The 18,215-nt window shown below is 34.9% G+C and overlaps 1 protein-coding gene across 12 annotated transcripts in view; it reads left to right on the top strand.

Moving 5' to 3' along the window:
* Window positions 1-18,215, top strand: part of LOC149568217 (uncharacterized) — a 203,536-nt gene that overhangs the window by 58,997 nt on the left and 126,324 nt on the right. For 8 of the 12 annotated variants that reach the window (XR_016362527.1, XM_089821221.1, XM_089821226.1 and 5 more), the window contains one exon: window positions 5,463-5,550. The exons of 3 other annotated variants lie outside the window; for them this stretch is intronic. Coding sequence is in view for 8 of the 9 variants with exons in the window: in XM_089821221.1 (XP_089677347.1) it covers window positions 5,463-5,550 (88 nt within the window). In the remaining variant the exon portion in view is untranslated. Of the gene's footprint in view, window positions 1-5,012; window positions 5,149-5,462; window positions 5,551-18,215 lie in introns of those variants that run through there. One more of the 12 variants, XM_089821228.1, reaches the window with a different exon arrangement.

An 18,215-nucleotide genomic window follows, 5' to 3' on the forward strand; every position in this document is an offset into this window, starting at 1 on the left:
ATCACCAGCCTTGACTATTTCAAAAAGGCAACTTCATCATCTTGACTTTAGTAGTTCCTGCCGCAAGAAGGATACAAATGCATTCACCTAGATTTAATTAAATGTCAAAGCATTAGCCAATCCTTATGCAGACTTAAAATTAGTTTGCTACATTTTCTAAGGTTTCCAATTTTTTCACATTTCCTTTAAAATATAGAAATTGTTTAAATTCTATTGGAGAACAGTACTCTAGAGTTTTATTAGGATGATATAATCTTTTTAAAGGTCAGGACATCAATCAATGAGAAACAAGGATTGAAATAAAATGTTTGTATTTTTTTCATTTTCATGCAATAGTCATATGACTATTCCCTTTTCTGTTATTTCTTTGGACAATATGTGATCATAAATTCACTTGTTTGCTATAATTATATTTTAACAAATACATACAATTATATATTTTGCCCTATTTGTTTTAAAAAAGTGTGGGTGATAAAACCACTTTTCTATAATAATAATTTAACAAGTATCTACAATCACAAACATTTAACATTTTGGATGTATTTAATCATGAACTCATTTAGTAATAATAAGATAATAATATAGTATATAATATTATACAATAGGTACAATTATTAGACAATATTTTAATAATTAATAAATATAATTTAATACACATAAATATGATAATATTGTTGTGTAATTATTATTATTATTTAATATTTTTTATTACAATCAAATAATGACAAAATTAAGTCACTTGATTGTATTTTATAAGAAAAAATATTTGATGCTTTAACCATAGTTCAAAATCCCGCTCTTTGCCAAATATGAATGAGGCAAAAAAGATCATGGCAAATTCGGGGATAAATCGGTAACTTCTTGAAAAATAGCAGGAATTTTTAAAATGACTTAAATTTAAGTAGAAATGCATTTTCCTTGTGAAATTCAATAAGGAGATGTGTCTAAAGAGTTAGTAAATTAGCATACAAACCAAACAAGTTGATCTAGATTTATATAAATGCAATATGTAACAAAATCGCATCCTCATGTGGAATGTCGATGACTGGCAGCCCTAAGTTGAGACTTTGGACTCTGAAGGAAACAAAAAATAGCAAATTGTCTTTGTGAAAAGATAAGCAAATACAAATGTCAAGTACAATATGTAACTAGTCTATGCCTTCCTCTTCTCCTTCCCATTAGCTCTAATAAAAACTATGGGAATGGAAGGGGGTCTAGCCCTAGTAGTCCACTGTTGTTGTGACTCAATATCCATCCTAGATGTAGTTGGTGCTGGCACTGACAATGACTCATCATCTATATCCTCACTCTTAGTGTCCTCAGTGTCCTCACTCTTGCTACCCTCCTCTTGAATGTCGTCCAATCCCAGTGCAAAACCGCCCTCCTTTAATTCTGGATTTCCTTGAAAAATCTCTTGGAATCAAATTCAACCCACTTGTAGTAGATCTACAAGGCTGCTGATGACTATTTCTCTCCACCAAAACCTTTCTCCTTTACTCCAAAGGCTGCAAATTATAAAATGGGCCACTAAATGGTAGCTCGTTGGGCGTCCTAGGTTTTACTAGTGCTGCCTGCGAGATCTTTTCAAGTTATCAGGAAAAGTATGCAACTTCTCGTGGGATTTTTCGAACTTCTTGACAATAACTTCTCACATGGAAACAATAAGTTTTCTCTTTTTGGAAAACTTCCTGGGAGAAGCCAATAATTCTGCCACTTCTCGGAGAGATTTCAATCTATGGTTTTAACATTTAAATGTGAAGGTTTTAAATTAACTTCTCTTATTACTATTTTTCAATACATTTACTATATTATTCCTACAATAATTACTGAAAGAGCTCAAACTTGTGATTTAACCATGTCTAGATTCTGATATTATTGCTACAATTGACAACATTTTTAACTTAAATAAGTTAGCATTATGGCAGGAACATGATGCAACTGCGTCTTCTTGCCAATTGCATCTTGGTGTGTAATGGGTCAATGAGGAGGAAATTTGGTCTATTTTTGACATGTTTTAATGTAGTAATGTGTTAATGAAGTGACAGCTCCAAATCAGCAAAGAATAAAGAGAGAAAATCTAGATATGCTGATTGAGAGAGGCGGATGGAGAAATATAGATACAGAGAGACTGAAACAGAGACGAAGACATGGAGAGAACTATGGAAGAATTAGAGGGACAGATAGAGCAATGGAGAGACAAGAGATATATAAGGAGATGTAGAGAGAAAGGAAATGGAGGAAGATGGTGATATATAGAAATGTAGATAAATAAAGAGAAGTAGAGAGAAGGGGTGGGGGGTGTGGGGTTGGGGGACGGGGAGAGGGCTAGAATGGTTGAGATAGAGGGAGATATATGGATATAGGAAGATCTAGAGGTAGAGAGATAGAGAAACATGGGCATAGCGTCTAGTTCCTACCGTTGCAAAATTTTAGTAGAAGTTTGTAGTGGAAGCATTTACTATATTCTTAATTTTAGTTATGTTACAAATGGCTTAAGGTTTATTTCTTGAATTAAAGTGGAGGCTGGGGAACATCGATTCTTTGGCCTCCTTTTTAAATTTTGCAGTGTTAACTGTTACAAGGTTTTTTTAATTGTTATATGTTACATCTGAAAGCTGGACTTTGATCAAGATATGAGTAATTTTGAGACATAATTTTATTGTTATCAATAGCTTGTGTAGATGAAACTTTTTCTCTTCTGTTTCTGTCAGTTTCAACTTGATATTAGTTTATTTCAGTCAATTTTTATCAGCTTTTTAGTATAGATCATTTGTAATTACACAATCATCATTCTCATCTACCATTTATATGTTAGTAAAGAATAGATATATAAGCATTTTCCAAAAAGAGTTTTATAAGCATTTTCACTAATGTTTCAGAAAATGCATGTCTCCTTGTGTTGCTGCTATAATTTTTTTCAAGCACAGGTGCCTTGGACCTGATTCCTCCCAAGGAGAATTTTAAATGTCGTAAAAATGAGTACTTTTTAACTCAGCATATCAATGGCTTGTTATAACAAGTATGCAAAAATTAGGAATGAATAACAATAGTTTTGGTTTTTTAAGATGTAGCCAAGTGTAGTTGGAGCTTTTTCTACTACATTATTTGTATTGTATTGTACGTACACATGCAAAGATTTTGTATTTACTATTTAGCCAAAGGGCACTTGGTTCACTAGATAAATCCATATTGTAGGCATGTAGAAGGTGTTAAACTTTAAAATATCATATTTATATTTAGAACATTGAGAATGGGTTTTGTTGTTATCAATAGCTTTTTATAACAAATATGTGGGAATTAGAAATGAATAACAGTAATTTTGGTTGTTTAAGATGAAAGGCCAAGTGTAGTTGGAACTTTGTTGTTTTACTTCATTATTCGTATTGTATTATACGTACACATGCAGACATTTCCTATTTAGCCAAAGGGCACTTGGTTCACTAGGTAAGTTCAAATAATAGGCATGTAGAAGGTGCTAAACTTGAAAATCTTTAAAGGACAAACGATGCATGAATAAATAAATAAATGGAATCTAATCCTCTATAAAACAATATAAATAATGAGATTTTGGTATGATTTCAACACTTACCATCTCTTTTTTTTGTCGATGTATTTACTGCTTTAACATTTAAAGTGTCATTTTGGTAATTAAATTATTATTATTTTGAAATCCTACACTACATCAATATTATTAAAACAAATAGCAATAATTGTACTTTTGAAACCAAAACTGAGTTGGAGCTTTAACCTTAGAAATCAAAGGGATGTGCATAGCATGCTAAATATATTCACATAACTAAGTTTCTAGCACTTGGTGTGTGCCATTCTGGATTTCTTTTGCATCAACATTTTGGATACTTAATGATCCATCATCAGAATGAAAGAGAGCTGTAGAAAGAGAGATGTAAGAAGAGATTAGTCTCTAGATCTGTTTAGAAAAGCACGGTCTGCAATTTTCTTTGACAGTTTGATACTCAGAAGCTCATTTGTTTTTAGCTTTGAAACAAAGTTTCCTCCTGTGAAAGGCTTTAATCATAGAAATTAGATTTCCACGGTACATAGTAACTATAGTGCATGCTTCTAGATTCAACCATGGATTTTATTCGTATCAATGTTTCAGATCATACTCAATGATCCATCATAAGGATGAAAAAAAATTATAGAAAGAGTAAGATGGGAGAAGAGTGGAGTCTCTGCATCTTTTTAGAAATGCAAGGTCTTCAATTTTCTTCGAGTGTTTGATTCTGCTCAAATTGGCTGGCTTTGAAATAAAATTTCCTTCTATGAAGGGTTTCAGTCATAGAAATTAGGTTTCCACAATCCATGGTAGTTAGTGTGTGCACCTCTTGATTTAACTCTCTGGATTTTATTTACATCAACATTTCAGATCATACTCAACGATCCATCATTAGAATGAAAGAGAGCTGTAGAAAAGGAAAGATGGGAGAAGAGACAGGTCTGCATCTTTTTAGAAAAGCAAGTTCTGCACTTTTCTTCGACAGTTTGAGTCTCAACAACTCAAATTGTTTGGTTTTGAAACAAATTTCCCTCCCATGAAGAATTTCAATCGTAGACATTAGATTTCCTCATTCCATGGTAATTAGCTTGCACTTTTGGATTCAACTGTGTGGATTTTATTTGCATACACTTTTCTAGCACTCTATCACTTTTTATCATTTGTATGCGGATGATATTGTGTTTTGAAAGCTGAATTGATTATCGCAATGGTCAGCAACATAATCTCAACCCTTGCCACCTTGCTAGCTAATTATACCATTGTGAGCATTGCATAATGCTAAATAATATACTCATGGATAATTTGTGAAAAAATAATGATATTTGTCCCTAGGCGGCTTGCCTTTATGCTGTGTTATAGGAAAGATCAATCAACCCCAGACTCATTATCACAACTCGTGTGAGTCTTGTCATAATTTTGAGAGCACATGATGTTTCTTTTCCATGGGATGATACAATTGTGTCTATAATATTCTATGTAATTACATGCAGGTGGATGGGTAAGCAACTTAAGGGCTACTAGGTCAGCAGGTCAAATCATAGAGAATTATTTTTGGTCAAAGGGGTAGGAACCAACATAGCAGGCAGCTTACTGACAAGAGCATACAACTGTTGGGCAACTAAAGTATAGTGGTGAGGACACCCTACAAGTCTTTTTCATCCTAGTTTTGTGTAATATCAAGTCTGCACATATCTATTACTGTAACCATTTGTTAGATTGAATGCCTAAAGCATAACGTGGAAACTTGACTACTATTTTTCACTTATTGTGTGTGTTATTTACATTTTCAAGACACCTTAAAATTGTCCATACTGATAGTAATAATTAAGGAACACATTTTTTTGCATTCTCTTTTCATCTGTTTAAGAGAATTTGAGTTGCATGATTTAGAAGAGTCAAGACATAAGGAATCCGATCTTTTTAACAAATGAATTCCTTCTTGTAGGATCTTGCGCGTTTATGGGAGCAAGCAAAACATTGGAAGAAAGAGAAAACAACAACAATTGATGGAATAATAAGTGCAAATGTGGAAGGTAGACATGCTCTTTTTATAGCTGATTATCAATAATCTTGATTTTATAAAGAGATAGACATATAGTTCAAGGATTAAGTGTATATTACAATAATAGATAAGACGTCTATTATTAGTTAATGGTTATCTTGTAAATATCTTTAGCTTTAGTTTGCTTTCGTTTTTTGCTTTCTCTGGAATAGAATGTTTCTATTCTTTACGATCGTTTCCTAAGGAAACATCGTCTCTTCCTTTTGTATAAATTGACCTTTCGGTCTCTGTTATTAATAAGCAAGTATTTACCAATTACCTTGTAATATGGTATCAGAGCTAAATACTTAAATTTTTTCGGAAAAATTTATAATTTCTTCTTGAAATTATTTGTTTAAATTTTTCCAAAATTATTTCAGCTAATTTCTCCAAAACCCACCTAGGGTTTTTCTGCTTGGAGAAATTCCCGAATTACGGGTTTGCAAATCGCATGGAAATCGTGGCCATTTTTTGGAGACTCGCGTTTTTGGGGTGAAAATCTGCATGTTTCTATATCAAATCTTCATGCTCTTAGTCGTCTCAGTCTGTCATCGTGCTCTGGGAAGCAGATTTGACCATTTTTCATCAAGAAATCTGAAGTTTTTTCAAGCTTTTTTCAGCTAGGGCCGTTTTTTTTCGAAACCCTAATTCAGGTATCACTGGCAGGACTGGAGCTGTCTGGCTTCGTCGGATGCTTGGGGATATGCAGATGTCACCAGCAGGACCGACTACTCTGTTTGTTGATAACGAAGGCGTTATCAAGTTAGCACGGAATCCAGTCTTCCATGAACGAACCAAGCATGTGGATGTTCATTGTCATTACATACGACAGCTGGTTGAAGACGGGACTATAGATCTGCAGTATGTTCCTACCTCAGATCAGATTGCAGACATTCTCACCAAGCCTCTTGGTCCTGATAAGTTTTTCAAATTCAGAGGACAGCTTGGTGTGTTAGATAGATTAACCATTAAGGGAGGGTATTACAATAATAGATAAGACGTCTATTATTAGTTAATGGTTATCTTGTAAATATCTTTAGCTTTAGTTTGCTTTCATTTTTTGCTTTCTCTGGAATAGAATGTTTCTATTCTTTACGATCGTTTCCTAAGGAAACATCGTCTCTTCCTTTTGTATAAATTGACCTTTCGGTCTCTGTTATTAATAAGCAAGTATTTACCAATTACCTTGTAATAGTGTAAGCTTCTATTCTTTGACCGAGGATACAGCTTCAGTGTTTATAATTTAGAATATATCCTCACCTTTTATGTCATTGAATACTGGATTCAGAGTTTTGATTTGCCTCAACCTGTTGATGCACTTTGAAGGTAATCTTGAAGTACAAATGCTTAGAATGATATTGGCAACAAATATTGTACTAGATTTCTCTTTGTGTTTTACATGAAGGCTTGACAAATATATTGTCCACTTGATCTGGGATTGCACAAAATTCAACTTAACTTCTCTATGTTTTCACTTTCTCAACTTTACTGAATGCACTGCTTTTGGGGATGTGGGTAGGAGAGTATGGAATGCTTTAACTGCAAAGCAACTCTGTCAATCTGCACAAGGTTATCGTTCCCTCTGACCATTACAGTCTTTGGCTGTGTACATGTGGATGAGTTCTTGAGCTACATTAAAAGGGGTTCACATTAGTTATATGTACCCTCCCTGAAACTCTGCCAGTAGTGCTATTCATAGATGGAAAACTCAGACTCAGCAACTTAAAAATCTGCTTAAATTTCATTAGAAATACAATGCTTTTAGAAAACTCAAGTACAAGATGCATCCAATGAGTCCATAAATGAGTATTAAAGTGTTTTCTATTAAATTTAATATTTTTGAATGCAAACTTTGTACAAAATCGCATTCTCATGTGGAGTCCTAGTGTAATAATTACCGTCTTTGAACATTGTCATGACTCTAATTTATAAATTGCATATTACAACATTTTACATCTTCCTCTTCCCTTGTCTAGTCAAAACCTTGGAAGAGGTTCTAGATTTCTAATAATCACATTTGAATCTTCGATACTGATAGTATGATATTTCTCCATTGATAAATGGTATTATGATAGTAATAAAATTAGTTATCTAGGTTTTCGCTTTTGGTCTCCACTCCCAGGCCCCATCACTGTAATCAAATTGATTATATGAAAAGAAATCTGCATAACTAGTGAATCCTCTTAATCATCATTTAGGGTGCAGGATCAACATTTCCTTCATAAATTATTGCTCTCTTTTAAGAAAATTGTGTCTATGAATGATACCATCAGCTTTGTACCCAGTCTTGTGAACACATTTACATCAAGTTGCTTATTTATGTTGATATGGTTCAACCCAAGCTTAATTTTTGAGCACAAATCTATAAATCAAGTCCTCCACAAGACCGGGTACAAAGCTGATGGCATCATTCATTGACAAAGCTGATGGCATCAAGTTGCTGAACCATATGCTGCTAGATATAATAATCCAAAATACATCAAAGAGCCTGATGATGAAAGAGCAACAATTTGATTTTTTGATTTGTTTCTCTGAATTTTTTCAGGCTCGCCATAAGATGTGTCCACAACACACAGCTCATCATTAATGCCCATTTCTTGAGTACTTTCATTTAACATCTCACTGGTTCCATATTGTACTGTTGAAAATGTAGGATATTATTGATACTTGTTGAGATTGTTGAGATGGAAGACATGTACTGATGACAGGTTTTGACTTTGATGTCAACATATGTTCTGTGGTTGCAGACAGACTCAGATTTTGTATATTGCAGGTTATTGATCAGTACAGTACGGACAATGATTGATAGTTCTAAGTATGTGAGCATGATTTTGTGCTGCAGGATGAGCGTGGACACCATGTCTGTGGTTGCAGTATCTTATGTGTTGTTTTGGATAAGTTACCTTTGTTTTGGTAAAGACTGGTAGCAAACTAGTGAGCAAGGAATTATGCTAGAGGCAGTTGTAATATTTTGGTTTTAACTTGATGGCAAGCTAGACACGAGCATAGAAGATGTTAGAAGATTTTGTTGTGTGTATATGTTTAGATTTGTGGATCATTTGGTCAATGCTGGAATGGTTGCTGACATGTCCTTTGGGTTGCTGGTTTGCAAAAAAAATGTTGCCTCAATTTTGACTATGACCCAACATAGGTGAATTTATAGTCAAATTTCACCGAATCGACATTCCGGACGCAATGGCGAGGTCTACTTTGGCTTTACACGCTCCCAGTGACTACAATACTCTAGATTCGGGCCGAGGTGCTGAAGCAAGAAGATGGTCTCGAACGGCTATGTGAAGAGAGATTCTCCAAGAGCTCTGATGCCATGTAAGAATTTGTCTTAGGGAAAATTCACCGAAGAGCTCTAATACCATGTAAGAATTTGGTATAGCTCTGATACCATGTAAGAATTTGCCTTAGGGCAAAATTCACCCAAGATCGTAGAACTTGAACACAAGCACAACTGTAGACCAAAAAGGAGTATGATCAATATATCAGAGTATGTCTTTATACATTGCTCTGTATTGTATTTCAAATGATTGTACACACTGTGAGTGCCTATATATAAAGGCCTCTTAGGAAGCATCTAGAATGTCTCTAGAAAGAGCCAGGAGATAAGATAAGCATGACAACTAAGCACACGTCTTATCCATCATTCTAGATGAGAAGATAAGAATGATAAGATGTATCTCAAATAGAGATGTTGTAGACACCATGTGCATAAATGAGGTGCAAACTCCTATGTTGTCAACATGACAACTCACAAGAGTGCACATACTCCTAGGTGACTAATAAATAAATATTAAAATAATGCATTAACCTAAGTAAACTTAAGTGAGTGTAAATAGTAAATAATTATTTACACCAACAATCTTTATTGGCAAGAGTTAATTATGGATTGTAGTGTATGAAATTTCTAATGATGTATAATTGCTTAAGAAGGCGAGTATGCCTGACTGTGATTTATTTTTGCACTGGAGAAGACCTAATAGGTCAACCAAATTGCTTATTTGTAATTGGTATCAAGGAAAGTTATTTCCTTCATTTGTAATGTATGGGATATGTGGAATGATCAGTATGTATGTGAGCCTTGATGCTAGTTTATTAGAGAAGAGCTGAAAGATTGTCAGATGCTTTGGGAAGAGGCATGGGCAAAATCTATCATTCCTAGTGAACTTTAAAGGAACTATAAAGGCAAGTTTGTTGTTATTTATTTAGTTCATGCATATTGGATTCGTTATCCAGAAGAGAAGGTGGTTTAACCTTTCATCCTTTGGGCAATGAGCCTTTTTGTTCTTATCAACGCCTAACAGGGTTGTAAACCTTCTAACAAGGGTTCAAGGTCGTTTAACAAGGGCAATTGTACTAAATGCACTGTAATTGACTTCTAATAGGGTCATATCCTTTAAGAGGGAATTGATATATTAGTACAATATCTAGTTGGTATCATCCCCACCAAGGATTTCCCCTTTGATCATTGTGTTATGGTGTTGACTTTTTGGTCATTGTTCATTGGTATCTATTTAGTCGGTGATCAGTTCAATAAGTTGCTGATCTAGATTATACAGAGGATCAAATGTTTGAAACTATTTTTTTCATATTTAAAAAAAGTTTTTCTAGGTCTTTTTAATTGGCCTTTTCGGAGGTCTTCTACTCAAAATTTTAAGTCGAAACTTTCACCGCTCCTTAAAATTGGGCAGCCGAAGACTTGCTATTTTAGGAATTGAAATTAGATTTTTAGTTCTTCTTTCCAACAGTGTAAGCGGTTTCAAATTCCGAGTTCTAGGTCAAAAGTTATGACGCCGACAAGCTAGGGTAATTAAACACCTAGTTTTGAATAGTTTTAATTAAATATTGTTGTATTTATTATAGCTGCATAAACATTTTGAATTCATGGTTATGGCAACTTTTGATGTTCCATCATTGTATATATTCTTACATTTTTTATTAATATGATTTGGTTTGCATACAACTCTTTTGAGTTTTAGCAAGTTTTTCTAGAAACTGAACATTGATATCGCAAGTATTTGATTTCACCAAATATTGTGTTTTCAGCTCATTTCTTAGAATCAGATCAGTGGTATCAGAGTGGGAACGCTCCTGTATGCCAACTAACACAAGAACTTCCTATCAAAGATTAGGATTGGCCGCACAAGATTTGTTTGAATACCTTCCTTCGTGGCGCACAAAACCAAAGATGTCGGATAATTCAGCAGACTCTGTGAAGATGGTGAAAGAGGCTTTGGCTAGGCAACGAGAAGAGATGATGAATTAGTTTTCACAAATTTTGAAGACCCAACAACTACCTAGTTCAGTAGCACCTTTCCATGGGAACACCCCTTTTAAAGTACAGGTGAATTTTGATATCCCAAATTTTGAAGGAAAAGTTGATGTTGATGCTGTTGATAATTGGTTAGCAAAGTTAGATTGATACTTCTTTGTGAATCATTTCTTTGATGCGGAAAAAAATTTAACATTTGCCCTCTTGAAAGCTGAAACTCATATGAAACTTGCATGGGAAACAAAAATATTGGACAAAAAAAGCGAAGCTGGAGAAGGGTTGGGAATACTCTCTGATAACAAGCCCAATTGGGGAGAATTTGTGGAATACATAAAAGAAGCGTGCTTTCCTAAAGATATAGATGAACAAAAATATATAGAATGGCAGTTGCTTCGACAAAAGAGGGACCAATCTGTACAAGATTACACCAATACATTCCATGCACTCTCTACAAAACTTGGTATAGAAGATTCAGAGAAGCATCAAATTCTGAAATATCGTGGTGGACTTCATAAATATATTCAAAATGAAATGGAATTCTTGAATATTGAAACATTGGCAATTGCCTTCAAATATGCTACAAAGATTGAAGAAAAATTCAAACAGAAAGGAAAAAGAGATTACTTTTCAAATAATAAGCCAAGGGGTGAAGGCAGTAATAAATTTGGAGGAAAACCAGTGGGAGAGGACCCTTCCTCAAATCCACCCAAATACCTGGTGGGCTACTAAAAAGACAAACAAATACGGGCATGTGGTATGAGATACATAAGAGCCCAACCCATACCACAAAGGAGTGTCGAAGCATTAAGAACTTAATGACATAAATACGAGGAGATGAAGCTGAGCCTAAATCCACACCAATTTAGTGATAGAAGCAAACTCGTATGCCATAGTTGTAACAATGAAAGTAGTTCCACATGAAGATGAAGAGAGATTGTTCCATTCACAGATGTGGGTTGATGGAAAGCCTCTACATTTTATTGTTGATAGTGGTTGCCAAAAGAACTTAATTTCTATGGAGACGGCCAAGAGATTAAGTTTAAAAATGACAAGACACCCACAACCATATTCTATGGGATGGGTTAATGAAGGGAAAGACATTCAAATAAATCAGTAGTGTTGTCTATCATAATCAATCAAACCATATAAGGATGAAGTAATTTGTGATGTGTCACCTTTAGATGTATGTGATGTTTTGTTGGGGCAGCCATACATGTATTAAAGGCACGGGGTGTATGAATCCAGACCACGCAATGTCACAATCAAGCTTGGTGAAAAGAGATATCGAACTTTAATTAATGCTAAACAATGTAAACGTTTAATTGCTCAAACTAGAACTTTTGTCCTCATGATTCGTTCTGAGAAAACAAAGTTAGTTGTCCCTAATACACACACTAGGGTGGCCACAACAATAGACCAGAAAAAGGAGATGGATAAAATCTTGAAAGAATGTCATAGTGTGTTTAAATCACCAGCAAGGGTCCCAACACACTGTCAAGTCAAGCATTCTATTGATTTAGTTCCAGGAACACCACTACTACACAAGCCGATATATAGGAGGTCAGTTTTGGAAAATGATGAAATTAAGAGGCAGATTCAAGAACTGATTGATATGGGACACATCAGGCCAAGTGCTTCACCTTGTGGCAACCCTATTGTTTTGGCAAGAAAGAAAGATGTGACATGGAGACTTTGTATTGATTACAGGACACTTAACAAAATTACTGAAAAAATAGATATCCAGTTCCTCGAATTGATGATCTTTTGGATCAACTTAAGGGGGCTAAGTTCTTTACAAAAATCGACTTGAAATCTTGATATCATCAAGTACCAATTGATCTAGTAAATGTATGGAAGATTGCATTCAAGTCCAAGGAAGGTTTGTTTGAATGGTTGGTTATGCCTTTTGGCCTTACAGATACTCCTGCTACATTTATGAGGGTGATGAATGATGTGCTTAGACCATTCATTGATTCTTTTGTAGTTGTTTATTTGGATGATATCCTCATTTTTAGCAAAACTTGGTCTAAACACTTGCAACATGTTGAACAAGTGCTTTTGAGTTTGCAGAAACATAAACTCTATGCCAACATAGAAAAGTGCTCTTTTGGTATGCAAAGCATCTAGTACTTAGGGTACGCCATTGATCTCAAGGGTGTTCATGTGGATCTCCACCTCCTACAATTTCAAAAAACTTTGCAGTTTCTTGGGTCTAGCTAACTTCTATCGCAGATTTGTATTTGGTTTTTCACATTTGTCATGGCCTCCTAATCAGTCACTCAAAGGTGGAATGCAAGCAAAATTTCGGTGGACAGAGGAAAACCAAAAAGAATTTGAGGAATTAAAACTAAGATTATGTTCAGCTCCAGTATTAGTCCTTCCAGATTTGCAACAATCATTTGAAATAGAAACAAATGCATCAAATTATGCTCTTCGCGCTGTACTCATGCAACACAGACACCTCGTTGCATATCATAGTGAGACATTTTCTGATATAGTTTGAAGGTACCCACCTATGACAAGGAGTTGTCTGCCATTGTTCAGGCCTGTAAACAGTGGAAGCACTATATTTTGGGAAAGGAAACTGTGATACATACAGATCATAAACCTCTTTAATTCTTGCAAACACAAGGGAAGTTGCAGAATGATAGGCATCACAGGTGGTCAACTTATTTGCAACAATTTCACCTCAACATTTGTCATAAAAAGGGCAGTGGTAATAAAGTAGCAAAATGTTTGAGTAGGCCTCCAATCATAGGCTTGACAATGGTGTTGGATTCCTGTGGCCATCAAACAAAAACTTGGGCTCAACTATATGGTAATGATCCTGATTTTTGTGACATTTGCAATGCAGTCTTAGAAGGGAAACATGTTCCTGAATTTTATATACATGATGGGTTACTTTGTCATATTGGTCACATATGTGTCCCCAGTGAAGAAAGAAAGAAATTGATATGGGAAGCACACTATAGCCGGGTGGCAAGACATTTTAGTATTGGTAAGACTACAACAATTCTCCAAAAGTATTTCTGTTGGTCAAAAAATGAAACATGATATCATTTTATATATAAAATCTTGTGTTGCATGTCCAATTGCAAAGCCTTCAAACCGTACATTGGGCCTTTATCTACCATTACCTAGCCCTGATAAACCATGGCATTCTGTTTCAATGGATTTTATGTTTGGGCTTCCAAGTAGCAGAAGGGGAAATGATTGTATATATGTGGTGGTAGATAGATTTTTTAAAATGGCTATCATGGTGGCCTATAAAAAAATGATTTCAGTAGAGGAGACCGCGAAGCTATTTGTTGAACATGTTTGGGTTCACTTTGGGTTGCCAAAAAGCATTATTTCTGACAGGGATAGCGGGTTTCTCATCAATTTTTGGTCTTCACTATGGGATAGAATGGACACAAAATTGACAAAGTCTACAGCATTCCATCCTCAAACAAATGGCCAAACATAGGTAGTCAATAGAATGATTATCCATATCCTTTGAATGTACCACTCCAAACACCCATGTACATGGGATGAGAGCTTGCCTTATGTGCAACATAGCTACAACCGTGCACTCGACACTACTATAGGACACAATCCATTTGAGGTTTGTCTTGGGTATCAACCATTGGCACCTATAGATGTAGCGCTACCCATCTTGCAATCTAGTAAGCCACTAAATACTAAAAAGGAGGCAGATAAAGTAGAAAAAATTATTGAAAAGATCAAACAATTACAACAAGTTCATGATATTTTAGAGTAGAGCAATAAGAAGTATAAGGAATGACATGATCAGCATAGAACTCCCCATCATTTCTAGATTAGTGACAAGGTATGGCTACATCTTCAAAAGGAGGGCCTCCAAGGATCTAATAGAAAGCTTCGTCCTATTCGGTATAGCCCATATACCATTAGGAAACAAGTTGATGAGAATGCTTTTGAACTTGATCTGCCACAATTCTTGGGATTACAGCTAATTCTTAATGTGGAATTGTTGCGACCCTATTTTTCTCCATTATTGGACATCTCTCAAGCTGCTGAACATATTCATGCTACAAAATTGAATCCATCCACTACTACATTACAGTGTGATCATGTCACTCAAGTCATGTTGAAATCTTTAAGAAATCAGAAAATTCCTCTATATAGGGTGGTTTGAGCTGGTCAATTCTCTCATCAAGGCAAATGGTTAACCAAGGAACAGATTGGAGCACAATTCCCTCATCTATCGCAGAAGATTGATGCAATGGGGCCCATTGCCTCTTAAGGGGGAGGAATGATCCAGATTATACAGAAGATCAAATGTTTGAAACTATTTGTTTCATATTTAAAAAAGTTTTTCTAGGTCTTTTTAATTGGCCTTTTTCAGAGGTCTTTTGCTCAAAATTTCAAGTCGAAACTTTTATTGGTCCCTAAAACTGGGCAGCCGAAGGCTCGCTGTTTTAGGGGCTGAAATTAGATTTTTAGTTCTTCTTTCCAACGGTGTAAGCGGTTTCGAATTCCGAGCTCTAGGTCAAAAGTTATGAACCTGACAAGTTGGGGTAATTAAACACCTAGTTTTAAATAGTTTTAGTTAAATATTGTTGTTTTTATTATAGCCACATAAACATTTCAAATTCATGGTGACTTTTGATGTTCCATCATTGTATATATTCTTACATTTTCAATTAATATGACGGCTTTTGGTTTGCATACAACTCTTTCGAGTTTTTGCAAGTTTTTCCAGAAATTGAACATTGATATTGTAGGTATTTGATTTCACCAGATATTGTGTTTTCAGCCCATTTCTTAGAATCAGATCAGTTGCCCCCCACAATTGTGAGATGTGGACTCTACTTCTCAACAATTGGTATTAGAGCATCAAGTCCTCTTCGAGAAGGGAGCTTAATAGCTTGAGGAGGTTTATGATGGCTTATAAGAAGGAAAGTCTTAAGTTTGATGGAGACAAGTATGATAGCTAAAAGAACAAGATCTGTATGGGAATTGATTTATGAATGATTACAAAGATAGAAAAACTTAAAATCAAAAAGTGATTTATCTTCATGTATAGATGATGCGAAGAGAGATTTTGATGTAACATGATAGCAAGAGAAGCACTAATTTGCGAATTATCAGAAGCAATATAGAAGTCAAGGAATTGGATTCAACACATGAGATTTGGGCAAAAATAGAGACACTATATGAAGGATATCAATACACAAAGTAAGCGAAGTTGTAGAATGCAAGAATGTAGGAGGGTGAGTCAATAATAGTCTATGTTCAGAGAGTTACAAAGATTGTTACACAGATAAGGAACATTGGTGGAACCATAAGAAAAGATGGAATTGTGCAAAAGATTCTTAGATTTTGACACCAGTCTGTGAGAACATGATTAATGCTATTGAGGAAATAATGTCTCTCATTCGAGGATTCGATAGGGAGACTTTGATTGGTAAGTTATAAGATTTTGAAACTTCCAGATTAAAAGATGATTTACCTAAGATTGAATCTTCTTTTAAGGCTATCATTTATAAAGATAAAAGAATGCCGACAAAGAGAGGACTAGTAGAGCTTGTGGAAAACTTGGAGAATATGCTAAGGATTGGCCAGAGATAGAGAAAGAAGAAAGAAAGATGGATGAGCTTGAAGCTTTGAACGCAAAAAGAGAAGGTTTGAAGGGAAATTACATATAATTGGTTATTTAAGTCAAAAGATTGGTCACTTTGAATCTAGATGTCCTCCTAGAGTACCTAACTTCAAGCCTAAGCCTTACAAGTCAAAGATTCCTAAAGATTGTTCCTAAGTTAGTGAAGATGAACTTGATATTAACATTTTGGATGGTGATGATGAAAACGAAATAAGATTTGTTTCTATTAAAGATGAAAGTCTTGTTAATGAAGAGAAAACTTTAGTTTCACATGTTGAGAAAAAATCAGAATGGATTATAGATAGTGGATGTTCACATCACATTACAGGTGACAAAGATAAGTTTGTTCAGTTGAAGAAGTATCATGGTAGTGTTGTCAGATTGGTGACAATACTCCTTGCTTTATTAAGGGAACAGGTTCTATTACACTTGATGGTAAAACTAACACTGATGATGTAGTATTTATTCATGGTTTGAAATACTTGTTGAGTATTTGACAACTTGTGGATAAAGGTTATTTGCAATTTAGAGATGGTCAATCAAAGGTCAATTAGGAAATGTGATAGCATCTATACTAAGACCAAATGTAATGTTTTTCAATTAAATACTTCCGAGGTGAGTTATTTTGTTGCTATGTTTGATGATGGTTATGACATAGAATGTGTTGTCATGTAAATGTTGATAACATGGTGAGAATCAATAATTCTAATGCAGTAAGAGATTTTCCTAGAATCATAAAGCCTACTAACATGATGTGCAAAGAGTGTGTGACAGGTAAGCAAATAGGAACAATTTTTAGAGCAAGACATTTTTTGCTAAAGGAAAGTAAGATTTGGTGCATACAAATTTATATGGTCCTACAAACATAAGAACATATTATGGTGAGAGATACTTTACTCTTTTTGTTAATGATTATTCTAGAATGATGTGGGTTAGTTTTCTAAGAGAAAAGTTTGAAGCCTTTGATAAGTTCAAAAGATAAATTGCGTAAGGTCTCATAGAGTAGAGTTTACATTTGATAAATTTAATGCATACTATGATGAGAATGGTATTTTTAGACAAACTTTTGCCTCTGGTACACCACAATAGAATGGTGTAGTAGAGAGAGAATAGAACGATCCTTGATATAATGAGAACCATGATGCTTGAAGGAAAAGTGCCACATGTTCATTGGAGAGAAGCAATAAATATTGTAGTAGATACCTTGAACAGAGTTCAGATTAGACATGGAACAAGTAAAGCATTGATACGGGGGATAAATATCAGTGAAAATTTAAATGTCCCCAACGCTCCAAGAATCAACATCATTACAAGGTGTTTAAAATTCTGAGTCCAACGCAACTTGAATGGGTGAAATCAGAGTTTGGATGCCAAAGTTATGGCTGGTCAAAGATTGGTCAAACCAGGAACAGGTTGTTAAATTGGTGAAAAAACAATCATCTGAAAAGTGGTCAACAATGGATTTCAAATTAATGAGCTTGTCGAGAACAGGTTGTTAAGTGAAAAAACAATCATTTGAAAAGTGGTCAACAATGGATTTCAAATTAACGAGCTTGTCGAGAGCTTTCCAACGGTGTTTATTTCGTCGAAAACGGAATTCATGTGTGGAAGTCACGATAGTTTGAAGTTCAAGGTAAAAGATGAATATTGGTGTTATCATCATGACGTGTCAACATAGTGACGTGGCCTCTTGAGAATCGAGTGGCAAAAGTCATCCCTTTGGAATTCAAATCGACAACCACTACAGCACATG

This window comes from Cupressus sempervirens, chromosome 3, assembly GCF_028749045.1.
Source record: "Cupressus sempervirens isolate cs-2001-9-10 chromosome 3, ASM2874904v1, whole genome shotgun sequence".
Taxonomy (NCBI): Eukaryota; Viridiplantae; Streptophyta; class Pinopsida; order Cupressales; family Cupressaceae; genus Cupressus; species Cupressus sempervirens.